This window comes from Carettochelys insculpta, chromosome 29 (genome assembly GCF_033958435.1).
Source record: "Carettochelys insculpta isolate YL-2023 chromosome 29, ASM3395843v1, whole genome shotgun sequence".
Classification (NCBI taxonomy): domain Eukaryota; kingdom Metazoa; phylum Chordata; order Testudines; family Carettochelyidae; genus Carettochelys; species Carettochelys insculpta.
The window spans coordinates 11,452,977-11,480,802 of NC_134165.1; the positions used below are offsets into that span (position 1 = coordinate 11,452,977).

At 42.3% G+C, this 27,826-nt stretch overlaps 1 protein-coding gene across 10 annotated transcripts in view; it reads right to left on the minus strand.

Moving 5' to 3' along the window:
• Window positions 1–25,333, minus strand: part of VDR (vitamin D receptor) — a 106,168-nt gene extending 80,835 nt beyond the window's left edge. For 2 of the 10 annotated variants that reach the window (XM_074980120.1, XM_074980117.1), the window contains exons 1-3: window positions 20,166–20,219; window positions 19,082–19,141; window positions 3,060–3,149 (exon numbers count right to left, since the gene is read on the minus strand). Coding sequence is in view for 1 of the 10 variants with exons in the window: in XM_074980116.1 (XP_074836217.1) it covers window positions 19,082–19,121 (40 nt within the window). In the remaining 9 variants the exon portion in view is untranslated. Of the gene's footprint in view, window positions 1–3,059; window positions 3,150–19,081; window positions 19,142–20,165; window positions 20,284–25,222 lie in introns of those variants that run through there. The other 8 variants (XM_074980124.1, XM_074980119.1, XM_074980118.1 and 5 more) reach the window with 7 other exon arrangements.
• Window positions 25,334–27,826: the final 2,493 nt, after the last annotated feature.

Below are 27,826 nucleotides of genomic sequence, written 5' to 3' on the forward strand. Positions count from 1 at the left end.
CCACAGGGCAGTCTTCTCCATTCTGATGGCATTGCTAGAGGGCACGGAATGTGTGCTCTTGTCTTTGGTTGGAGGACACATTCTTTCATAATGCCATTCAGAAGGTGGTAGGATCAAAACTTGCTCATTATCTTCTGGAAGGGAGTTCCAAAGGGCAAGGGCATTCCACAAAAGAAACATGGTACATGGGGTCCAATAATTGTCACATAGGTATCTGCCAGTTCCAGGATCTCCTCTGATGGTAACTGTCATCCCAAGTCAGGAGAATGTCAGGTCATGTATTCAACCAAAGACCAAAAGATGCCATGAAGTGGAATTGGCACCAGAGTAGTCAGAGAGGTAGCTGTGTTAGTCTGTATCTTCACAACACAAGAAAGCCATCTTGTACCCACAACAAAATAATTTGTTTGGTGACAAGCTTTCATGGGCCAGACCCAGATCTGGAAAATTCTGATAAATGAGGATTGAGACAAAGAGGATTTAAGAGAGAGACTGAAAAATAAAAAATGAAATAAAAACTGATGAATCAGCTAAATAGGACAGAAGAGGAAGAAAAATGCTTACTGCAAGTGTCTATTAAGTTCAGCAGACTGCCTGGAATCACTACAAATATCAAAGATAGGGAGACTGTCCTTGTAATGCATAGGGAAATTGATACCATTGTTGAGTCTGAGGTGTAAAGTATCAAGTGACGAGGGAGAAATAGTAACAGGGAATTTGGAAATGGCAGACATGTTTAATGATTTCTTTGTTTCGGTCTTCACTGAGAAATCTGAAGGAATGCCTGACATAGAGAATGCTAGTGAAAAAGGCGTAGGTTTAGAAGTTGAAATAAGAAAAGAACAAATTAAAATTTACTTAGAAAAATTAGATGTCTGCAAATCACCAGGGCCTGATGAAATGCATCCTAGAATCCTCAAGGAGCTGATAGAAGAGGTATCTGAGCCTTTAGCAATCATTTTTGGAAAATCGTGGGAGACAGGAGAGATTCCAGAAGACTGGAAAAGGGCAAATATAGTACCCATTTATAAAAAGGGGAACAAGAATAACCCGGGAAACTACAGGCCAGTCAGCTTAACTTCTGTGCCAGAGAAGATAATGGAACAGGTCATTAAAGACATCATCTGCAAGCAACTGGAATGTGGTAAGGGAACAGCCAGCATGGTTTTGTTAAAAACAGATCATGTCAAACCAATCTAATAGCTTTCTTTGACAGAATAACGAGCCTTGTGGATAAGGGAGAAGCGGTGGATGTGGTATACCTAGACTTCAGTAAAGCATTTGACATGGTCTCACATAATATACTTATCAATAAACTACGCAAATACAACTTAGATGGGGCTACTATAAGGTGGGTGAACAACTGGCTGGATAACCTTACCCAGAGAGTAGTTATTAATGGTTTTCAATCCTGCTGGAAACGTATAACTAGTGGGGTTCTGCAGCGGTCTGTTTTAGGACCAGTTCTGTTCAATATCTTCATTAACGATTTAGATATTGACATAGAAAGTACACTTAAGTTTGCAGATGATACCAAGCTGGGACGGGTTGCAACTTCTTTGGAGGACAGGGTCATAATTCAAAAGGATCTGGATAAAGTGGAGAAATGGGCTGAGGTAAACAGGATGAAGTTTAATAAGGACAAATGCAAAGTGCTCCACTTAGGAAGGAACAATCAGTGTCACACATATAGAATGGGAAAGGACTGCCTAGGAATGAGTACAGCAGAAAGGGATCTAGGGGTTATAGTGGACCACAAGCTAAATATGAGTCAACAGTGTGATGCTGTTGCAAAAAAAGCAAACATGTTTCTAGGATGCATTAACAGGTGTGTTGTGAACGAGACACGAGAAGTCATTCTTCCACTCTACTCTGTGCTGGTTAGGCCTCAGGCTGGAGTATTGTGTCCAGTTCTGGGCACTGCAGTTCAAAAGATGTGGAGAAACTAGAGAGGGTCCAGAAAAGAGCAACAAGAATTATTAAAGGTCTAGAGAATGTGACCTATGAAAAAAGGTTGAAAGAACTGGGCTTGTTTAGTTTGGAAAAGAGAAGATTGAGGGGAGACATGATAGCGGTTTTCAGGTATCTAAAAGGGAGTCATAAGGAGGAAGGAGAAAACTTGTTCTTCTTGGCCTCTGAGGATAGAACAAGAGGCAACAGGCTTAAACTGCAGCAAGGGAGGTTTAGGCTGGACATCAGGAAAAAAGTTCTTAACTGTCAGGGTGGTCAAACAGTGGAACAAATTGCCAAGGGAGGTTGTGGAACCTCCATCGCTGGAGATATTTAAGAACAGGTTAGATAGATGTTAACAGGGATGGTTTAGATAGTACTTGGTCCTGCCATTGGGACAGGGGGCTGGACTCGATGGCCTCTCGAGGTCCCTTCCAGTCCTAGTGTTCCATGATTCTATGATAATCAAAAAGGAGCCTGCTTCAAGCAAGCCATCCATCACTTCAGGAAGCATCAACTTGTTTCTTGCTTCCCATGATCAATTCAAGGGACTAAATCTGCCTGAGATACTAGGACACCTAAGTGGTAGCACTGTTTGGATGTGATTCGAAAGAGATAGTGCTGAAATAGTGTACATGTTAATCACTTTCAAATCCAGGGTCTAATGACCTCCTTTAGAAGTCTAATACACATTGAATAAAGGCTCCAAAAAATAGGAGCTCAACATTGATCCAAACTATGGTAACACAAACGTCTGTTTGGGGCGACAGGACCACTAATAATGTCTCATGCTAATTACTGGTCTAAAGGATATTAGCAGAGGTCAGCTGCAATTGGAGAATGTTCTCTCTACTGGGGTGGCTGAGAGGATAGCTCAGCAAGTTAGAGACAGGGTGATATTTTACAAAGTCATTGGCACTAAGCAACACCTCATGAACTGGTTGGACTAGTCTAGTAGACTGCTCTGGGGAAAAAGCAAAGATCTTTCACAGGTTTCCACCCATAGAGGTCTGAGTCACACACATACCGGTTCATTCATTCCTCAGTTATGCAAATGTTTCCAGGTACTTGATTGGGCCAAAAGCCATATGAAAGTGTGCTGTACCCACCAGTCAAATAATTAGATTCCTGGAGTCCAGACAAGTGGTCTCGTATAGGACGACCCTGGTCAAGACAGAGAACTCAAGTAGGAACACTTCCTGTATGAAAATTAATGAGGCAAGTGAATGACGCAGATGGGGGAAAGATATACACTTAAACAGCAGCAATCTGAAACTTCATTTCCCACCTTGCCCCTGCACAACTCCCCCTTAGAATTGTCACCATCGGGAATCCACCCAATCATCAGAGAGGTTGGGAAATCCATGTTGGGAATCTCCTCCTCATGGTAAGAAATATACTTATTAGGGAAAGCAGGGAACAGACAAGTTAAAGGCTCTTTAGAATCCCAATATAGCAGTGTTGGAGCAACATGAGACACGCTTCAAATAAGGTAGGTCATCTCACCAGAGTGGCACTCCCACTGATACAAAACACAGGAGCGTGGGGGAGTAACACTTTGTCCCTGGGTGCAAGCTTTGTGGACTCAGAAGAACAATTGCTAAGATGCTAGATAGTTGTGCACTGCCCCACCTTGAACTCCAAGGGTAAGAATTCTTCAGAGCACTCTCTCATCTGGTCAAGAGGGAGAGCATTTAAATGTTTCTTAGAAGTTGGATCTGTGTATCACTTGTTTCCATAAAACACCATCTGTTCTGCACAATATTTGTCATTAGTGACAAACTCAAAACTCATCCACAAATAATCAGTAAAAGAGAGGGAGCCGTGCTAGTCTATATACTATCACAACAAAAAAAAGCAGTAAAGTAGCACTTCAGAGTCTAACAAAATAGTTTATTAGGTGAGCTTTCATGGGACAGACCCACTTCTTCAGACCATAGCCATACCAGAACACTCAATAATTAAGGCATAGAGAACTAAAAATAGTAATCAAGGTTGACAAATCAGGGAAAAAAATCAAGGTGAGCAACGATGATTTTTTCCCCTGATTTGTCAGCCTTGATTACTGTTTTTGGTTCTCTATGCCTTAAATATTGAGTCTGTTCTGGTATGGCTATGGTCTGAAGAAGTGGGCCTGTCCCACAAAAGCTCACCTAATAAATTAAGTCTTTAAAGTGCCACTGGACTGCTTTTTTATTCCACAAATAATCAGTGGCAGATGTCTTTAGAGACCAAATACAAATAAGATAGCAGGGGTAAGAGATATGACATGCAGTTGGACAAAAAAAAAAAAAAAAAAAAAGAGGCAAGTAGGGATTTTATATTTTGTTTTTAATTTCCATTTCTTTTCTAGAACAATTATTTTCCCAAGCTACTTCTTCCACTGGGAAGTCTGCCTTTAGCTTAGTTAACATGATTTCCATACTGATATTACTATTCACGTAATTGCAGTACCCATCTGTTTATACTGCTGCTTTCCAAGGGGCAACATATTCACATCCAGTTAACTCCAGGATATGGCAAGGATGGCATAGAGGGAAAGTTCTGTTCTTTGAAACAGTTCCACCCTTTCACAAATCATAAACAAGAACAACTAGTGTGCGCCAATAATGCCCCCCTGGCCTGTATATTGGATGAACAAGACAGTCAGTGTGCTGACGGATAAATGGACATAAATCTGACATAAGAAATGGTCACACACACACAAACTTTTAAGTGATCATTTTAACCTCCCTTGACATTCAACCATAGATTTTAAAGTAGCTATTCTTCCACAAAAGAATGTTACCACAAGATTACAGAGGGAGACATCTGAATGAGAATTCATTTACATGTTTAACACCATTAACCTTGGCCTGAATAGAGGTCTGCATTTCAATGGCAATTTCCCCACCTTTGATATTGAGATACATCCACCTTAATTTGCTCCATTAGTTGGCCCTACAACTGACATTCTTTTAGCCTCTCCCCCCGCCCACACACCCCACATTTCCCTCCAGTTCTCTGAAATATAAACCAGTGGCAGGAAACCCATAACTTGCAGTCTGGATCCAGACCTCAAGGCTCCCCTCTGGGCTCGTACATCTGGCCTGTGGTCGGGTTGGGAGTGCAGAGCCTGAGCCTTGTGAGTAGAATTAGGCAAGCCAGGGCCAGATCCAGACCACTGACTCTGCTCAGGGCAGGGAGAACAGGGAGTGGCTCCAGGCTCCACCTCCGTTCCCCCAACCAGAGGTTGGGGTGGGGAAAGGAGCAGCTTCATGCAGTGAAGGGTACCAGGAATGGTGGGAGAGGGAACAGAGCCATGTAGGTCTGGGAGTTAGCAGGTAAGTGCTTACCTGTCACCCAGACCACATACCCCTTGACCACTCCTCTGCCCCTTCCCATCAGGAACCCCACTCCCAGCCCCTTTCTGTGCCCTCCCTCCCACCTGTACCCTTCCCCAACCTCCTCCCAGACCCCTCACCCATCCCTTCCAGACTCTATACCCCAGACACTCTTGTGCTCTTCATCCCACCCAGACCCCACACCCCAGTTGTCTCCTGCACCCCCTCACCCACACAGCTCCCCCACAGCCTGCCCCTACACCATAACTGGCCCAGATTGCACACCTGTGCACCCCACTGCTACCCAGATCCACACACCCCCATTCCCAGCCTCCTCCTATACCCTCCCTCCATCCCACCCAGACCCCATAGCCCTGGACCCCCACTAGAGTCAGGGAGTTTTCTCCCTGCTTTTTTTTTGGGGGGGGGGACTTTTAACTTGTGTGACCCCCAACTGATTTGTCTAAGAGTCAGTGGTCTGTGATCTGAAGAAGTTTTTCCACTCCATTGACATCTGAAGAGATAGGTTTTACCCACAAAGGGTCATGATCTTTTAAATTTGTTAGTCTATAAGATGCCACAGAATTTCTTGTTACTTGTGAAGCCACAGACTAACACGGCTGCCCCCAGAGACTTTTTACTAGCATGGGAAAGTGAAGGTCCATAATGGAAGTTATCATCCTTCATATTAACTATCCCAAAGTACATTTAAAATTAAATAATGCAATTACTGGAGAAGGTGACAATTTTCCTTCCTGAATTTTGGAAGGAAATGGAGAGTAGACAATTAACTTGCTTAGCCTCAAAGATCATCACTTTGTTTAGTTAAAAAAAAGCCATAGTTCAGGGCTGACATCAGCAACCTTTCCAAGGCGGAGCACCAAAATTTGACATCGGGATCTCTATGTATGGTCCAAGTGCTGGTGATACTTTTTAAAGTCACTAATAGTCCTACTTAGAACAGCTGCTTCATAAACTAAGATACAGAGTTTTACTATTTAGGGGCTGGTTGGTAGCATTAGCTAGCGTTTTGTTAATCCAGAGGTGTCATGGTTTTGAGCAAGCTCTTGGCTGCCTGGAACAGGATGGAGGCGGGGCTGAGTTCCTGCCTCATGTGCCGATGAAAATCGTCTCACGTGCCATTCATGGCACCCATCCTGGAGGTTGCTGATCTGCTATAGTTTATACCTACTTGGACTGACAGTTCCCCCAGCAAGCGAACCATCAATTCCCCCTCCCAATCTCCCTTCAAATCTCAGGTGAAAACACACAAATTTTAAAACCCAGTTTCTTGCTTCCTCTGGTACCTGGCTAGATTTAGTTATTGCATCTCTCACTCCTAACCAACAATCCTTTTTCTTTCGGAAACTATTTCTTGCCTTCTTATGCTATGTAGTGTGTTTCCCGTACCTCATATTCCGAAATACTTGGAGGAAAAAACAACAAAAGTTAAGAGGTAGGGAGGAGTTTTCCTTGCATTAAGCAAATCCTAGGCTCAGAATTTTAAACATCTTGAGAAGATACAGGAACACATATAAACCGTTAAACTAAACACACATATTGAGGAAACAAACAAGCAGCCAGGTGAAGGAGAAACAGAAGGCTGAACGAAAAGGAGTTTCATGCAGCTTTTAAAAAAACTGTAGGGAATGTGGCAGAAGGAACAATGCTGCTGAAGGCTGGGAGGAATGTGTCTCCCAGAGATCATTTGCATGAGAATGCAAAGGTGTGCATGTGTGATACCTTTTCAGGCAAAGCCTAATGGGTAGGAAGTAAACCATTAGATTTGGTTTATTGTAAACATGTAGTTGTAAAAATCACAATTTAAGCTGACACTTAGTGTGGGAGTTGCGAGATCTCACCAATGCTCTGGGTTGTTGTGGGGGACAGGGCAGTTATAAGACATTGATTACACAGGGCTCCCTGGTTTAAAGCATTGTAAAGGAGGAGGGGAACGGTACTGGTTGAGCGTCTTGGCCCTGCCTATGCCTTGGCCCTATAGCTATAAGACTGGCTTGACTAACCCTCCCCACCTGTTGAAAGATGCAGCTGGATTGTTTGTGAAACCCCACACTAGAGATAAAGAGCTGAAATCACAGAGTAGCAGCTGGGGCCATGCAGAGCTGAAATCACAGGGCTCTGCCTCACAGTGATCCCAAGCAGTGGAGTGGGGTTGGGAGCAGCGGCGGACCGGTGGGCGCCCAGTAGGAGCAAGGGGAGGCTGCAGACAAGTGGACAGCTAGTACTGCCCTGGCAATGTATCTGTGGGCTTTGGGACTGCACTGCAGAAGGTACACCCTGTAACTGCATGTGGGGTAAAGGGCCAAGAGACCCAGCAAGAGACTTGGTTCTACTGCATATGGGGATGGTATCTTGGTAAAGGGGTTTGTCTCTTCTTTGCTTAGATATACTGCATCTGTCACTGTAAGCTTGGGGTAGATTATGGTCATTAAACAAGCCATTTCTATCTCAGACTCTGTGCTTGCGACGGGGGGCAGGGGGGAGAACCGCCTTACAGGCACCGAGCACAGGGGTGAAACTGTCCCAGGCCACTGGGTGGGGGCTTGAGCTGGTTGGTTGTATCCTTGACAGGAAAACCCCACAGGAGTTGAACCCAGCCCTTCTAGCAGGCATCTGGCATTAAATAGAAGGGTTACAAAACCAATTTTCAAGTATTATGCCAAACCCCAGAATGCCTCATGATATCAGGACTCAATCCTCAAATGGTGTAAATTTAAACCATTCCACTGAAGCCAATACAGCTATGTTTGATTTACTGGCTTCCAAACTTTGGGCCATCAGAGCTTTAATTTCAGCAATTCCTAAAGTCAGGGAAAGGGAGGTTGTACGAAATCCTTTCATCCCATCACTTAAAAATAACAAATGCAAAAACAGTCTCTGAGGGATAGCCACATTAATCTGTGGCTTCATAAAGAACAAGCAATCCTGGAGCACCTTAAAGACTAAATTGTACAGTATTGGGTCATGAACTTTTGGGGGTAAGAGCCACTTTGAGAATAAACTAAATCTGTAAGTCTTTAAAGGTCACCAGGACCACTTATTAAATGTGAAAATGTAGCCAAATTAGACAGAATGGCAAGAATAATGCGTGCTGTGACTCTGAACTGTCAAGTAGGCGAATGAGGACCAAGTAAAGAGCTGAAGAACTAATTTAATCCAAGTAGTTAAAATAAAAATGCCGTTCAGCTATGGCAGGGTCTTACAAGTGTGCATGCAGCACTGAAGAACTGAGAGGTACTTAAGGCAAGTCTTAGAGAACAATGGTTTGCTGGCAAATCATTCACTACTTACACATTCATCACTGCAGCAATTAACAGTGGGATGTCCCACCAATTCCCACTTGCTCAGGTGCTAAATACAGAGCTTCTGTGGGAAAGCAGGGTAAATTCAGAATTCAAGGCCTACAGATTAAGGATGAGCTTTAGGAAGTGGCAACCCATGCAGAATATGCCTGAATCTTCATTAAAATTCAAAAGATAAAGTAAATTTAAAAAAAGTGATGCTTTTGATTAGGTAAGAACATAAGAGCTGCACTTTCACTGCCAGCAAAAGCAAGCGAGTTATGGCCAGGATTTTAGGCACTTTGATCACCATAGGCTATAGTAACAGCCAGTATTAAAAAAAAGGGGGGATGGTTTCCTGGCATATGGATCCCTCCCTCACAAAAAAACACAAGAAGAGAACTTTTGGTCAGCCCAGGGAGATATTCTGTTGAGTAAGGGAGAGACATCATTTGATGCATGGTAAAAATATCTGCGGTCAGATAACTCCTTAAATTCAGATCATTTGACTCTTCCTAGATCCATATAGAAATCTGTGCTATAGGCAGAGAAAAGACTCATGGTAGGAGCTTTAATCCTGATTTCACACACACAGGCTGCCTACTCTTACTGAAAACTTTGATTTGGCCATTAGTATTCTTCGAAATGGCCATGCTAATGAGGCACTGAAATGAATATTCAGCGCCTCATTAGCACGTCACCAGCTGTGCCACAGTTTGCTCACCCGCAGCTCGTCTACACAAGGATCCTCTTCAAAAGGACCCTGCCAGCATCAAAATTCCCTTATTCCTACCAGCTGATAGGAATAAGGGGATTTCGATGCTGGCAGGGTCCTTTCGGAAGAGATCCTTAGGTAGATGAGCGGTGGGTGAGCAAACTGCAGCACTTTTGAAGTGCCTTGGCCAGCGGCATGCTAATGAGGTGCTGAATATTCATTTCAGCACCTCATTAGTATTCTTTGATTTGGCCATTAGCATGGCCATTTCCAAGTTTTTAGTAAGTGTAGACATGACCACAGAGCATTTGGTTGCGTTTTGCAAGAAAAGGCTTAAAAATCTCTCAGCATTCCCAGTCTCTCTCCATCTAATAAATGTCTCCCCATTAAATACAAACCTTCTCCCACAGGTGAGCTGAGAGATCTGCAACCCAGGATTTGTCTATTAATTGAGTTTTTAGGTTGGAATGGAAGAGTTGAGGACTGTTCTAAACTCACTAAATTCATTGGACTTATTGACCACGAAAGCCCTCCAACCAAGCTGCCCATTTTCCTATATGCCTCCTACTCAGAGCTGAAACCTCAGCAAAGGCCAGGTCTCCTTTTCCCCCTGAACTGCACCACACCTTCAAGTATACAGTTCAGGGGGCAATTTAAATTTTTGTAGCAAAGCTTTTTATAAAGTGCTCATAATATTTATTAATCGTCTGTCCGTAAGGGTGAAACTATCCAAAAAGCCTTTTGCCCCGACGGTAACGGAACCACCTATCATTCTCTTCCCTAGTTCAATGTACCTCCCCCCACCCCTTCAAAAGCATTTAGCAATACACCCATGTCATCCCTGCTTTCTAAAGCAAGGAAAATAATTTGGAGCCTATGCCACTCATTGGGACTGGACTCTGGTTATCCTGGCACAGTCTGTCCACCTTGAGCTGACCTTGGCACTCATTGTCTCTCTCTAATAGCAACAGTTTTCCTTCTCCCTGGTGCATTAATGCTGTTTCTCCCAGCCTTCTCTCTTGCTCCAGATCTGCAAGCAGTCTGATTTCCTGATGCATGCTTTCCCTCACCAGTTGTTCCTTCAACTGACCTAACTGTTGAGCCATCCACAGTTCTTGTTGCACCAGTGCCTTCAATCTCAATGGAACACAGTTGCCATTAGTCATCTTTTATAGGCCTCCCTCCTCCTGGGCTCTGCATGTGGGCTCAATGTTCCCTGCAAACCTGAGCAATCATTTCTCTTTTGCACATGCAACTGTAGAAAGACACAGCAAGCCAACTATCTATAGTCCTCAGTACTAAGCTCCCTTCCTCTGCATAGCTCAGCTAGCTGATTTTTCTTTAGCTATTCATAGTTTATTTCCACCCCAACCCACCACTTTTTTTTTTTTTTTTGCTAACCCTTTTCAAAGAGGGCAAGCCTTTTCTCGGTGCTTTCCCCTTTCGTGGTACTTACTTTCACTAATGTTGGCTCTTAACAATAATTCACATCATACATCCCACCCTATATGAGTCACATGTCAGGGTCACTGTGCCTGTATTTCCCCTCTGTGGCCCTTTGAGGACTACTCACCCCCACCTTTCTTGGGTGGTCAAGCACATGCACTCCTCTCCCGACCTGGGTTTTTCCAAGGCTGCACAGCTTCCAGCCTACACAGTTATTCCCTGAAAGCCAGACTATATAACCAGGCCAGTGTCTGTGCTTTACTGATGCTAAGGCTATGAAAAATGTAACTACTGCAGTTTAATTTCTTCTACTGCAAGAAGCCTGGAAATGGCTCTGATATGGCTGAATGATATTCATGCTTCGCAGATCTGGAAGAGGTGTAGATTATTAAGATCTACCTGAAAAATTAGATTTTAATCCAGTAGTATTGTCCAGTAACACAGATTTCCTATTATAAGCTAACTATGGTGTGCTGCAACTTGCTTTTGGGTCACGAATGGACAGTTTTGACAAGACCAGTGGGGATCAAACACAGTACATAACTCCACCCTATACAAACCATACCTGCCTCTATCTTTTCATAATCTTTGGCAACACCTTTATGGCATATTAAAGTCTCTCATTCATAGAGATTAATTGTGTGGTTTGTCATAGGATTCATAGCTCAGTGGCTTGAGCATTAGCCTGCTAAACCCAGGGTTCAAGTGCAACCCTGCAGGGGACCATTTAGGGATCTGGGACAAAGATTTGAAGAAAAAAGGGTGGGGGTGGGGGTAGATGGTGCTTGGTCCTGCCAACAGGGCAGGGGACTGGACAACCTCCCGAGGTCCCTTCCAGTTCTGTGAGATGTGGATATGTCTAACAATCAAGTTAAATGTTCAGTAGTTTTTTCCATGGATGCCTGGGATTCTGAAGCAATATGCAACTTTTTAAAATTTGAGTTATAAAACTCAATTTACATGGTCTAATCTTGCACACTAGCCTTCTCTGCCACCTTTGTGCAATCTCAGTACATAAATTAGTCATCCAAACAAACAATCACTAGACAAACACTAGACACCCAAACAACCACTAGACACTCAGAAGGCTTGTCTATATTTAGATGAAGGTCAACTACTAGCACAACTATGAGTCCTACAGTTATATTAAAGAAAGGAAATTTCAGTAGTCCTCAAATTTCTCTAGAAACAGATTAATTCTACTCCTCAGGGATTGGGAAAGGGAGAACAGCACAGAGCAACCTGAACTTAAAAAATAGTCTGTTTTGAGTTAAGTTTTTTAAGTAAAATCAGACAAGTCAGAAAACTGTTCAGACTTATTATGAATGTACAATAGTTTGAGTCAACCTCACTTTTCTTGTATTCAAAACAAGTCTGATTTTTTTATATAAAAGGTAAAGTGACCAGATGTCCCATTTTTAGAGGGACAGTCCTATATTTAAGGCCTCCTGAAGGTGTCCCAACTTCTTAAAAATTGGCAAATTGTGACTTATTTTATGTATTCCCCTCTCCCCTCAAATCAGTACTGATGTGTTCTGCTGCTGGCCAGATCTCTGCTTGTCATCTACCTGCTCAAATCATGAGGAGTGGCAGGAATTCTAGTGGCAAGTGAAAAGGGTGGGTATACAAGACAGGGCGTAGAGCAAAAATGCAGCCCATAAACCAGCAGGGAAAGCAGCTAGCCCCATCAGCACAGCCCCTGCTGGCAGCAGGGTCATGCCCTCCATCACATTTCTAGCTAGCATTGGGTGAAGTGGTAAGCCACCTCTGCTGCCCACCTATTGTTCCTTACAGGCTTACCCACCCTCCAAAATCCCTGCTGTCCCATGAGGGTGCAATATGGAGAAGCCTGTCCTGTTCCTGGCACTAACTGAAGAGCCAACCCATGATCTGAGCATTGAGCTCGCCAAAAGCCTGGCTTGTAGGCTGAGCCAATGCCCCAGGAAAGCCCAAGACCCTCTGGCTCAGGGCAGTGGCCAGGAAGAGCCAAGCCTTTCATGTGCCAAAGCCCCACACAGTGCTAGTAGATGGGAGCCTCTCTGGTCCTCAGCTAAACTCTGATGTAACAGGCAAGGGGTGAGTAGTTTGCAGCTTGCTCACAACCCAAACCCAGAGGCTCCACAGCAGCTCCCAGGGCAGAGGTTTAGCATGCTCTTCACACCCCACCAGTATCGGGTCCTGCTCCATCCCAATGAGTGCCCTTCTCTGATGAGCCACTTTTCTGACTGGGTATGTTGAAGCCCCTGCAGTCAAGTTCCCTGTGCCCTGGTGCACAGGGCATTCAAAAGACTTACACCCTGTGATAAAACACCCCTGCACTTTATGAAAATTGGCTTATGAATATAAATATGCATAACTCAGATGCTTTGGACAAAATTCTTCTTGTAACCTATCATATTAATGTTACAGTCTGCTGAATCTGTATACCCTGATGAAGCGGGTCTTTGCCCACAAAAGCTTATGCTCCAAAATATCTGTTGGTCTATAAGGTGCCACAGGACTTCTTGTTTTTGAAGATACAGACTTACTCGGCCACCTTTCTGATACTTATCCTATCTTTATGCACGTACCTTTCTTGTATGTGTGATGTTAGAAATATGGAGCATATGTCTGTTCATAGTTTTAAGTGTGCTAATAAGGGCCATCACTGGTGCCCCAACCCAGACAACAGGGTGATCAGCTTAATGACTTTTAAACAGATTTGTTTGTCCTGGCTGGACTATCTGGGTGGCCAGAAGCAGCCTGGAGCCATTAGCTGCCTTTTGACACTGCAGCTCTGCAGGGAGGAGGGGACAGCTGCATCCACCCACACTGCATCAGTGGTAAGGGGTGGGGTGAGGAGAGGTGGTCTACCAGATCATGGCTCCCACACAGTCCCAACTTCCACCACACAACTTGAAGCAGATCCCATTGTTTCTGTCTTGCACTGTGTGAAAAAGACTGCTGCTGCCCCCACTTTAGCGAGAACCTAGTGGAAATCTTGGGGGGGGGGGGGGAAGCATGTGACCTTGCATCCCCCTCCCCCCCCCCACATTGCCACAGGAAGACACCATGCCAGTTATAAGGAGAGGTAGGTCCATCCTAGGAGATCAGCCAGGCATGAAATGAGGAGTGCTAGGCATGCAAGATTGGGTTAGTCATCTCTCAGATGTGACAGAGGTTCATGGGCGAGTGTGTATGTATCCTCCTTCCTCTTCTCTAAGGCCTCCAGGTTCAAATGAGAAGGTAAATAAGAAGAATACAATTACATAATATTTCTTTTAGCAGGGGCTCAGTCAACTTGATGTTAATTTGAATGTTTGTACGACCGATTGCATTTGAACTTGCTGAATGACTAATTTTACCAGAAACAACAAGAAGTCCTATGGCACCGTATACAGTAACATAATTTGGAGCATAAACTTTCATAGGCAAAGACCTGCTTTGTCAGATTTTAGCAGGTGTCCTCTATTCAGCATAGTGAAATAGGATCATACTAATGAAGGATTAAGTGTAGTCATAAATTTACACCTGACATCAATACCCACACACATCTCCAATCCAAACCCTTAAAATAGTAAAATAAAGGTACCTAGTTACAATTTGTGACAGACAGGATCGAAGACACTTGAATCCAGAGATTAAGTTGTTTATAAGTGGAATATTTTCTAGCGCCTTTATACTATGACCATGGAACACACATCTGTACATGTTTTTCAAAAATCTGTCAAGTCTATTCTTGATGTCATGGATCCAGGGACACTCACACAAGCATTTGTATTCATTTTTATGGGTTCAAGTCTTATATTAAAATCTAAATAATAGCACATCTAGCCCAGCATTCCATCTGCCAGCAGTGGCCTGTGTCAGATACTTCAGAAATAACTAAGAGTACTAGGCAATATGTGGAAATAGACAACAGGAGGAGAGAGCTCACTCAGTGACCACCTGTAAGGTTCACTCCCTCTGGAGCATCTGGCATTGGGCACGGTCTGAAGACAGGATAATTTGCAAGCTGGACATTTGGTCTGACCCACTATGGGCATTCTTAAGACCTTTTGGAACAGAACTTTGTTGCAGTAGAGCCTGAGACACATCACCTGGCATAAGGCCCAGCTGAGATGAAGCAAAGTTAGTGAGTCAAGTTGCAATCAAAAGTCAGGCCCTGTTACAAAGCAGATACCTATCTAACACAGGGACTTGCCAAGACCAGGACTGTCATTGCAAAGGCACTAGCACTAAGTATTTATATAAAACATCCTGATACAAGGTTATGGTGTAAACACACTCCTGTGATATTAAGGGGGTAGCAGGGCAAGAGGGTTCACACGTCCTTACGATAAGGTCAGGATGATGAACAGAAAGGTCAGGACAACGGATGAAGATGTTTTAACTGAATTTACAGGTACAAGATAAAGGGTGGTAACTAACTATGCCCAGAGGGACAATATGTACATGCTTGTATCAACATATAAAAGAGGGATCACAGGGAAAAGGGGTGTTTGTCTGGCTGAGTGGGGGAAATGGAAAGTCCTGCTGCTCACTGAGCTCGTCCACTGTTGAAGGTACACCACTACTATGTGTGCCTGGGAGCCTGCACAGCATCCTTTGATATATAGCCATGCAGAGAAAGCACATCAATTGGTAATTATCTGTGTATAAACACTTGTCAAAGGGTCTCTGAAAGTCCGAGTACACTATATCAATTCATGTAATTCACATTTTATCTAAATCACCCGTTAACAATATTTCCTGGTACAGAAGTTAGGCTTCAAAAGACTAATTGCCAGGATCACCTCTGCAGCCTTTTTTAAAAAAACTGGTACTATATTAGCTACACAGAGGCTTTTTAAGCTACCACAGTTAATAGTTCTGCTATTCCACATTTGAGTTCCTTGAGAACTGCTGAATGAATGCAGTCTGGGCCTAGTGACTTATTGTGGTTTCATTTATCAATTTGTTCCAAAACTGACAACTCAGTCTGGTACAGTTCCTCAGATCAGTCACTTAAAAGAATGGCTCAGGTATAGAAATATTCCCCACATCCTCTGCAGTGAAGAGATGCAAATTCATTCAACTTCTCTTTTGTCTTTCCTAAGGGCTTCTTGTCACCTTGATCGGGGTCAGCAACCCCCAGCCCTCCTGCCCCATGCAGCCAGAAGCTTGCTCAAAGCTATGCCACCTGCGGATTAACAAAAGACCAGCTGATGCAGAGCTTTACCATTTAGGTGGTTGATAGCATCTTAATTTATTAATGAAACTGTTGTAAGTAGGACTATTGATGATTTTAAGAAGTATCACCAGCACTTGAACCATACGTACACATCAAAAGGTCAAATTTTGGCACTCTGCCTCAAAAAGGTTGCTCAACCCTAGCCTTGATCATCCAGTGGCCCTATTGATTGTTTGGTAGGGTTCCTGCTTCAGAATTTCTAAACCTCTGATATTCGCATTTCTACATAAGATGAGACACTGCCAACCTGACTTAATTTGCTTCATTAACAACTGGCCCTGATAATGACAGGTAACTTCTTTTGCTGCTCTCTATACCCTGGATTCTGTAATTTCCACACTACTTATCTGATGAAGTGGATTTTAACCATGAAAGCTCATGAGCTAATAAATTTGTTAGTCTAATGTGCTACAGGACTGCTTGTTAAAAAAAATTACAGATCGGCACAGCTAACTCCCCAACACCCTGAGATTTAGATTTTGTGGGTTTTTACCCACAGATTTTGGCCTGTCTTCTTATACTTTGACTTGCCAGATTGTGTTCCTTTCTACTTCCCTCAGTGGTATTTGCCTTTCAGTTTTTAAAAGATGCCTTTTTTGCCTCTAGCCATCTCTTTTACTCTGTGTAGCCACGGCACTTTTTTTTTTTTGTCTTAATCTGGGATATACATTTAATCAGAGCCTCTGTTTTTTAAAAAAAGTTTAGGCAACTTGCAGGCATTTCACCCTGGTGACTGTTCCTTTCAATTTCTATTTAACTAGGATTCTCTTTTTTAAAGGTAGCATTTAACTTCAAAGGGGGAAATACTATAGTGGGTTTCTCTGGGGTCCCCCCCACCCCCAAAGGTGTTCTAATTTAATTTACATTATGCTTGCTATTAACAAGCGGCTCAGCTATATTAACCTCTTAGAGCAGATCCTGCATGCCACTTGGGACTACATGAAGAGTTACCCCTCTCCTTGTGGGCCCCATGACTAGCTGTGCTAAGAAAGTCATTTTATGGTACTTGGAAATTTTCCCTCTGCATCCTGTCCAAAGGTGAAAAGTCTCAAATCAAACATGAGAAGAGCTGAAGCCCCCCCGCCCCACCCCCCCACTGATGCTAGGTTTTGTGTTTTTGTAGCCTCTCTGTCATCTCCCTGGGCATTTCACAATCACCATCACCATTCTGATCAGGCAGCCAATAGCATATTCCTAGTTCACTATAGTCAAGCAGGGAATTTCTATCCACAAAGAATCTAAAGTAGTTTGATTCACTTTACTATATTTGACTCCATGCTCTTTCATTTACTGTGCCACTCCTCCACCAGCACAACCTAGTCTATCAGTCCTCTGTATATTGTGCTGCAATATTACTTTGCCCCATTGCATGTAATTGTACCACCAAGTTTCTATGGTGCCTTTTGTATTAATATCCTTGTTTAGAAAAATACTGATATGAGTGAATTTCAGAGAATGGTATTAGTGTTATTTGCCCCAGTCCCTAAATGGCCTCCTCAAGGATTGGACTCACGACCCTGGGTTTAGTGGGCCAATGTTCAAACCACTGAGCTATCCCCCTCCCCCACCCAAAAAAGTATATTATATAATTGGAGATACACATCTCCTAGGACTGGAAGGGACCTCAAGAGGTCATCTAGTCCAGCCCCCTGCTCTCTTGGCAGGACCAAACACCATCCCTGACATCTATTTGCTTTTTTAGACAAGCATTTAAACCTTCTACATATTTGAGTCTATGCAACTGTGTTTGTTCAAGAACTCCTCCTAAACAATATGAGCTGGGACCACCAAATTTGGTGTACAGCTTCCTCCTATAATTTAAAGCAAGGTAAGGGTTTGATTGTGTTGGGTGGGCGGGAGGAGAGGATTGAAACTCCCCCCACCCCTCAAATTCATTACTTGATCTTCCCCTTCCTGTCAGGGAGCAAGTGCTGTTTGCTGCATTCCTCCCTCTGGCTAGGGAGGACAGGTAAGCTCTAGACTTTGCTCTTACTCTCACACAGGGGCAGGAAGGGAACAAGAAGCTGGGGGTGAGGAAGGACTCAGGGAAGGGGATTGGGGGTGTGTATGGAAGGGGAAAGGAGTCAAAGCAGGGGGCTAGGTTTGTGGGGAACTTGAGGCAGGGGATTGGGGTACAGGAATCAGGGCAGGAGGCTGAGAAGGGGCTCAGGGCAGGGAGTTGGTGTACAGCAGATACATTTTCCTTTTATTAAAAAAAACCCTCTCATCACTATTGACTGAAGAACCCAAACAATGCCAGGCAAATTTTTGCTAGTTTGCCAATATTTAACTGTCTGTCTGTCTTCGTGTGCTATAACTGAATGGGACTCACTGGACAGTTTTTCAGTTTCTACCTGCACTTTATGAAAGGGTCCTAAGGGATCCCTCTCTAAGTCATTTGCTCTTCTTTAGCCATCAGGTTTCTTCTAGCTCTCAGTTTAAAAAGAGCCTAGAGGAGTTTTTAATCTGGTTCTGTTTTGGTTTAGATGAAGCCCATGCTTCCTGTGTAAGTTCATCCTTTCCTAAAGGAAAAAGCAGTCAAGTAGCACTTTAAAGACTAGCAAAATAGTTTATTAGGTGAGCTTTTGTGGGACAGACCCACTTCTTCAGACCATATCCAGACCAGAACAGACTCAATATTCTGTTCTGGATATGGTCTGAAGAAGTGGGTCTGTCCCACAAAAGCTCACCTAATAAACTATTTTGCTAGTCTTTAAAGTGCTACTTGACTGCTTTTTGTTTTGCTAGTGTATAGACTAGCACGGCTTCCTCTGTTACTTTCCTAAAAGGTTCTGCAGTTCCTAATAAGCCTAAGTCTTTCCTCCAGAAAGCATCTCCATCCACACATTAAGACTCTGCAGATCTGCTTAAGTGGTCCTGCACACAATGGAACTAGAAGCATTCTCCGAAATGCTACCAGGGAGGTCCTGGACTTTAATCTCTTACTTAGCATCCTAAATTTGGCTTCTAGGATTTTTGATCTGCCTTACCCTAGGTCATGGATACCTACATGTGCCACAACTATTGGCTCCTCCCCAGCACTGCATATGTATCTGTCTAGCTGTCTTGATATGTCTACAATTTCACACCCAGACAGCAATTCATCAGGAGGTTTTAGTAGTCATAACAATACCAGCAGTTATCTCTTTGCAACAACTGAGGTCCCTTCTCATGGGCAGGATATCATGACCATCTGAAAACAAAAAAAAAAAAAAACAAAAAAAAAAAAAACACTTATCAGGACCCTAATACCAAAAATAACTTTCATGTTTAAACTTTACACGCTGAAAAATCCTCCTGACTTCAATGGGATTTCCTCTAGTCTTTGATTTCATACAGCTACTTAAGCTTTTGCAGGATCTGATCCAAAGAGAGAAGTGCAGAGCTGAGCATCTCTTGCACCAGAGTCCTGGTTTGAAAGTAGGATTAAAAGAAGCTAACTTTTCAATTGTCTGTGCAGCTCATGAGTCTGCCCAAAAACTATCAGCTTGCTATGGTGCCACTATTTAATACAAAATAAAGCTGCAACAACAAAAGGTTACTGGAATGGAAAGAGAAGTAGTATGTGTAAACTAAAAATTGTGGCTTGATGTTCCACCCTCTCCAAAAAACAAAGATTAAAGATGCCATAGAGCTGTCAAATATAAGCACAATACTATTTAATATCTGAATCAGTGCCAAGTAACTACAGTTTGTAGATTCTACATGCCAAAATACTACAGCAACATTACTGCCCTTAACTTTTGCAGGTGGGAGGGGGGGAGGGAAGAAAAAAATCCAAAAGCTTTTTTGTGTTAGACAAAAATATTGCTGAAATTGCTAGCTCAGGGACCAGTTAAGACTTTCAGAACAGAGAGAAGGGGAGAAAACACAACTTTATTCCTAATTTGAGGGGGAAAGTCATGTCAAACGAAAATGAAAAGGAAATAAAAGATAAAGTGAAGTAAATGGATTGTTAAACCTACTGAATATTAAATTAGACAGACAGACATTAGGGATACTTTTCTAAAATAAATCTTACTATACCGACTAACACAGCTACCCCCTCGGTGTTTCAGAAAGGTTATCATCTCATGCCTGCATTAAGAAAATTACTGAGAAAGATCACACTACATGCAGTGAATGTTACACAAAATTAGCAGAATTGGAGCAGGGAGACTGAGGGAGCATGTAGGAACTGGGTAAATCAGTAAGCTAGATTTTAAAAAGCTATTTACCTGCAGTACTTGATCTCTGGAAACATGCAGCTATAAGAGGTCCTGGCAGGCAGGTCTGTCTCTCTAGTGACAGACTGGTGGAGTTGACTAGTAAACTGAGAATATAGGACTCTGAGCAAAGCTGTAGTCATGTGACCCAAAGGCAGCGTCAGAATGCCCCAGCCCTCAATTGTCAGTTCCTTTTCTAGCAACATTGCTGACGATTCACAGGAAGCAAGTGGGCGAGACTGGATCTGTTATGATCATGTACTTTTGGAGAAACAAATCACAGGTTCCGGTAATGTTTACCCCTTTCCAGGGATAAGTTTTGATAACAGAGCCTTACTCAAAGAAAGTTGAGAAGACAAAACTTCTAGAATCTAAACAGTTTACAAGTCAGTGTAACCCCAAAGGCACGGAGACCGCCTACAAGAGAGATTGAAGTCTCGGCTCTATAGCCTTGGCTGAGCGCCAGTAGCTCACGTGATACACTAGCCCCTAATGTCACAGGTTCAATTCCCTCCTGCCGAGGGACCAGGGTTGTCACTGCCTCTGGGATTACATCAGTTTACTTTGAACTAGAACAACTTTAGGGTCAGAAAGTAGCCTAAGCAAAGACATTTGGGGCTGGGAAGGAGAGGCTATGTATATCTGGAGAAAAAAAACAAAACAAACAAAAAAAAACACACACACACTTTAGTCACAACTGGAGACAAAAATCTCCTCTTCCCATTCACCAAGTGGAGGAGAACTTTACTGAGCTGCTTTGTATTCTGAACATTCCATCTCTGACCCTGCAAAGGACATTTACATTAAAGCAGGATGTGAGTAGTCCCATTACTGTCACTGAAATCTTCACATTTAATGCTAGTGATCAAGTCCTCTGTAGACTGTAGGCATCCTTCAGTCTGCACAGACTATGGATCGCGCCCTTTAAAGTTTCAATTTAAGACTCCATTTACAGCGTTGAAAGCTTTTAACACAGAACAGGTTAAGTTTTGTATTACCAGGGTTTCATTACTTTCAAAACAATATTCACACACATTTTTCTAGGTTATTGAATTGCAAGCTAAACAAACAGTTACTTAAGAAAAATCTCCTTTGCAAGGACTACTGAACTGCATGGTCACTGACTATACATCAAATAAGATTACATCTACACTTACTGCAACAATTGATCTAGTAAATACATGTTAATCAAAACGTTGAGAATGTCCCCATCAGCCTCAGTGGCTGAAGAAGTAAGTTGAGAGGTGCATTTGGCACTGTGGGAACAGTGCCAAAAAAGTCAAGATACTGTCAACTTCAGCTACACAATGTAGCTGAAATTGAGGATCTCAGTTCAAGCTTATCCCTAGTGTAGAGCTGGCTTGAGTAAATCCCAGCGTGTTTCACAGTCATTGGTATGAATAATTATTATTAGCAGTATTACAGTAGCACCTAGAAGATCAAGATTGGGGCCCTATTATGCAAGGCACTGAACACACATACAAAATGACACTGCCTTGAAAAAGCATGCTGTCCAAGTAAACAAGACAGACAAAAAGCAGAAACATATGAAGTGACTTGATCAAGATTGCCCAGAAGATAAGTACCACAGACATGAACAGAAACCGAGTTCTATGAACTCCCAGTTCTCATTGTTTCATCCAGTTGGATATTAAGAAGTAAGTTTCTGCCCTATCTGAACATGAAGGAGACAAGGCCAGAAGGAAATAACTTCACTTCTGACCACACAAGTCTGAGATAACTACAATTATACTATTTTTAGCCTAAATACAGATAAGAGCTCCACACCTGAAGTCACAGGTCAGAGGATTGCAGATAAAGCAATATACTTATTAGCAAAGAGTGTGATACTACCCTGGGGAGAAAAAAAATCCTCAGAACAGATTTGAACTAACCAGCTTGGTCTCCATACTCTTGTAAGTCAACATTAAACTATCGAATACTTTTTAAAAACAGGAAATATGCTGACTTTAATAGTCAATACCACCACCCATAGCCTTCTGACTAGCAGTACTAACTATGTAGCAAGTTACCTATAGATGACAAAGTGCAGTGTGAGGGCTCTCAAAGTGCATCACAAAAGGAGTTAGTTATTACCATTTTACACATGAAAAATCTGAATCAAGCAAACAGATTAAGTGATTTGACCTGTCACCCAGGTCAGTAGCAGTACTGGAAATACGTACCAGGTCTTCAAGTCCCAGTTTAGTGCCCTATGCACTGAGCCACACATTTACTCAATTGACAAAAACTTGGTGAATGACCCCAGTTCTGAAATTGAAAAGCTACATGTACTTGTGAATTAAGCAAAAGTATATTTAGACTGCAAGCCTATGTATCTTATCTGCATTCTGTAAAGCACAATTTATGGTGCTATAAAATATTTACAAACAACTACAGTGTCAGCATATTCACAGACTCTACCACTCATTTATAGAAATGAGAGACTGAGGCCATATCTATCACCAGGACTAAACTAGCATACCTAACGACTATATCACGTGTCACCATAACCCCATAGTGCAGAAACAGCCTATACAAGATTTTTTCCATCAGTGTATGGTCATCACCTCGCTGCATGATGACAGTTAAGTCAATGGAATAATTTTTCCATCAACCTAGCTGCATCTACATTGCAAGGATTAGGTTAGCATAGCTGTGTCACGCAGGAGGGCAGCTGGCTACTTCACACCCCAAGTGAATAATTATATTAACCTAAATAAGTGTAGGACAATGAGCCCTAAAGATTGGACGTGCCTAAACTAAAATCAGATGTATAGTAATCTGCAAGGAGACAGACAAGTTCTTGAAATATGAGGAACAGATGAAGATTTTCTGCTACTACTGACAAGTATACAACACTGACTTAGAAAGAAAGGGTTAAGCAAAATCAGATTCACATAATGTGAACATCATGCTAATCAAGGGTCCCTTATTTCAATGGGTATTGTCCATATTAGTCCTAAACTTCTTTAGTCTACGTAAATGTTTCTTCACTCTAAAGCTGCATTTACACTAGCCCCCTCCTTTCAAAAGGGCTGACATGAATATGCAGCACCTCATTAGCATAATGCCAAACAATTTGAAATTGATGCTTTCGAAACACATGCCACACATGTAGACAGGGGGCCTGTTGAAAGGACCCCCTGACTTCAAAAGCCCCTTCTTCCCATTTGGTTTTTTGTTGTTTTCTAATGTGATTTGGGTGGCTAATATGTTGCAATAGGGCTTGGCCTCACTCATGCCACCAAGACAAACTATGCTAGTATACACATCAAGCAGAAGCAGTGAAGGGGGAACTATGTATTTTAGTTTGATTTTCACAAAATTAGATGATAGGGCAACCAAAAAAAGGCAAATTAATTTTAGTCTTGATAAATGTAAAGTAATGCATGTTGGAAAAGATAATACAGCTATACATACAAAATAAAGGGGGCTAACTTAGCTATTAACACTTGAGATCTTGGAGTCATGGAAAGTTCTCTGAAAACAGCCATTCAATGTGCAAAAGCAGTCAAAAAAAGAAACGTTATTAGGAATCAATAAAGAAGGGATAGAGATAAGACAGATACGGCCTCTATATAAATCCATGGTATACCCACATCTTAAATATTGCACACAGATGCGGTCGCCTCATCTCAAAGAGACCCCCTGGCATTGGAAAAGGTTCAGAAAGGGCAAAAAAAATGGATTAGCAGTTTGGACCTGGAAGAGAAATTTCAAAGACTGGGACTTTTCAGTTCAGAAAAGGGGAGACTAAGGGAGGATATGATGGAAATATATAAAATCATGAAAAGGTGTGGAAAAAAGTGGATAAAGAAAAGTTAATTTACTTGTTTCTAACATAAGAACTAGAAGTCAAATGAAATTAGTGTAGCAGGTTTAACACAAACAAAAAGGAAATATTTCTTCACGCAGTGCATAGCCAATCTGTGAAATTCCTTACCGGGGATGCAGTGGTTACAAGGACTTTAATAGGGCTCAAAAGAGCTAGATAAATTCATGGAGGATAGGTCCATCAATACTTATTAGCCAGGATGGGTAGGAATGGTGTTCCTAGCCTCTGTCTGTCAGAGACTCAAAATGGGTGGCACAGAAGGGTTACCCGTTCTGTTCCCTGCCTCTGGGGCATCTGTCATTGGCTGCTGTCAGAAAACAGGTTACTGGACTAGATGGACTTTTGGTTTAACCCACTACAGCTGTTACGTTCTCATGATTTGCAAACAACAACTCCAGCCTCTGTAAAACACAGGGCTTAACGCTCCACAGCCATCACAAAACTTTTATGCCAGATACATACCTTTCAACAGAAGACATTCTGATACCCTCTATGCAATCAAAAAGTATGAACTACCACCACACTTCCAAGGTCATTAGAACAAAAGCTGCTAAAAATTCAGTTCCTGATGCAGTTACACGAAACCACAGTTTCTCTGCTCTGGCAGCATGAAGGACTTAAATTGGGTATGATGCCTCTTTACACTGCCAGTGTGGTATGTAAGACCCTGTGGCTATGTCTACACTAGAGAGTTCTGTTGGCAAAACCCACATTTTGTCAACAAAACCCATGGAGTGTCCACATTCCCAAGGCGTTCTGTCAACAGTAAATTCACAGAACGCGGTGCTTTTGTCAAAAGCGTTCTGCCACTCCCCCATGAGGCAGAACACCTCTGTCAATAGAAAGCCAGTCTAGATGTTCTGGGAGAAACTCCTGTTGACGGACAAGGGTTCTGGGACACTGGGCAGCCCTGTTTGCTGTGCTTCCAGCTGACTGTCAACAGAATGGATCATTCTTTTGAGCCACTTTGCAGTCTAGCTGCTATCTGTCGACAGAAGTTTTGTTGGAAGATAGCTTTTGACAAAAACTTTTGTTGACAGATCACTTTAGTGTAGACATAGCCTTAGAGGTAATTGAGGATTCAGTTTTCTGAGCTGAAGTAACTAATTTTTTTGGAATGTGTGTTTCTGTAAGAGACAACATTTAGAGTTGGCTATTAATGCCAAAAGGAACCATAAGTAATCAATGGATAATTTGTAATTCTAAAATACTTTTGTAAAGAGCTACTTACCAATATGCTGTCAACACAAATGTTTTAAAGTCAAGATACAGAAGACTGATATTGGCACCTGCTGATGCTCCAGGCAAGAAGTATATAATCCTGGCAACAAGGTGGCAGTCTCTAGAATCAAGAGACATGTATTAATATTTCAGATGACATTCACATTTTCAACAAGCTATAACCCAGAGTTGCTTCTCAGAGTTAGGTTTATGTTGATAACATTAGTACCATGTGCATGGAACAAAGTAGCCTTTCTGAATTACAGATGATTCAGCAAGTTACTTAAGCACATACCTCTCTAAGAATGAAAATAAGGCCATTGAATTTAGTGGTGCTGTTTAAATACTGTGCAGAATTTGTGCCTAATTATTGAAAACAACATGCTACTTGTAGTGATCTCTCTAGCACAGTGAAAAGTAGTGATGATAGAAGGTTGGAACTCAGTCTGCATATAGAAGGCGAAGCAAAAAATGGCGGTCTCTGTCCCATAACACAATTATTATGGCTTCACAATACACAAATAAAAATATTCCTTAGCTTGACCAAGAAGAAAACCTGATAGCTAGTTTAAAAAGGTCTCAAACCCCTCCCTCTTCTTCTTTCTGCCCCTTAACCCCAAGAGATAATATATTAAAATCTCTGTCAGTTGATAATTCAACTAGAAAGTGCTAAAGCCCAAAGAAACAAAACTCCCATATAATATCAACCAAGGACGGTTTAAAGCACTAAACATATTTGATATTTCAGCCTTCTTCTCTTTGGATATAACCAAACAGCAAAGAACATTAACTGGTATGCGTCATTTTTTCCACTAATCATCCATGGCTTGCTTATTTATCTTTTGCTAGGTAACATCTGCATTGTAAGCTGACTTTAAATGCACACACAAATTAAACACAAGTAACTGGATTTGGGACTTCTAGGCATGATTCAATTTCTCCCAGTCCCTTTACCCTTCGGCAATGGCTATTTTTAGGTCTATGTTTTAAACAGTTGCTTTTAGTTTGGGAGGCTCAATTTGTGACACTTTGTGTCTTATTTTCAGGGCCTGTAAGCACCCTCTGGTCCATGCAAATTTGGTGGAAGCTGAGCTCAGCACTACTGAGCAAAAAAAACACCCAATCAGGCTCAAATTCAATGAGAAACAGAGACATCCAAAAGACAAGGGATACAGGTGTCCATCTGGAATCTAAGAATATCCTTCACATAGCCTTCCAGTCTCAATCTAGTAATTAAAAAGCTTTGTTTTAGATGTCTCACCAAGTCTTCTCCACCCTCCTCATCCACACAAGCTATTCTCATCCGTTGTATTTTCCAGAACATGGCCTCAATAACCATCAGTTGACCCAGAATACCCTGCCAATTTTAACAAGCAAAATATGCTAGCATTTTAATTCTCCTCCCCTTAAGCATCTTATTTGCTCAAGAATGAGTTAAGGGGGAAAAAACAAACAAAAAAACAAACAAAAACACAGCAACTTTAAACTGACATGAGTCTTTGACCTGGCTTATCTGGCTGGACTTTTGTTCCCTTTCTAATCTTGCAGTTTATATTCCTCCTGTTCTGATTTACCAGTCCCTCACTCCCTCCCTCCCCTGCACAACTACCTGCTGTTTCTACGTGCCAGAGTTGCTGTTAACCTTCTCACTGACATTAGATCAGCCATTTGCATTATCAAAACTACTTTCTTTCAATAGGCTATAAAGCATTTGGGAGTCAATTTCCTTCCACCCAATGAAATTGTTATTTTTCCACCATAAAGAACTACATTTCTAAAGCTGGGGAAGGGGTTATACAAGGACTAAAAAATGAAATCCCTCTCTCAGGAACTAATATTTAAGCAACTTAAAACACTTCCTCTCCCCTCTCTGTGAGGAAGAAACTTCTAAAGACTTAAGCTTTATCATTCAACTTCAGGTGACTTGGGATAGGCAGACAAGGTAGAAATTACATGATATCTGTGGACCCTGCATGGGCGAAGCCTTTCTTTCCCACAATATTTTTTGCAGTGGCAAGAGACCAACAGTTATTTAACAACATGTTTCTGTACAGTTTGCTGGAAATGTTTTTATAACAAATTCATGGTGTTACACTTTGATTTACAGTTAAGAGTTTATTCATTTCCATGTGTTTGGGGTTGCTCAGCATACACAGAATCAGGGCTTTTTTTCAGCAAAACCCAAAGGACACTTACCTGCAAAATGTATTTAGGTTTATGAGAAGCTCTAGAATAGGGCTGGACAATAACTGGCCCACAGGCCACACAGTTCACCAGGGTTAGTCCTGTTGGGGGGCTAGACATTTTAGTTACTTAAGCAGCTACAGGTACAACCACTCGCAGTTCCTGTTGGCCAAGAACGGCTATCTGTGGCCAACAGGAGCCACAGGAAGCAGCATGTGGCAGGGCTAACCATAGCAAAACGCATCTAGCCCACAGGTGGCCTATTGCCCTCCCCCTTCTAGAGCATGCATGCCATCAGTTAGTAAGTACCTCGAAAGACCTTATTTTGCTAGAGTCACCAGGTACTTGCAGCTCCTCTCTTGCCCAGTGCCCTAGGGCAACATACACAGTTACTCGGCATCTTTAAGTGGAGCTACAAAAATTGGTTGAG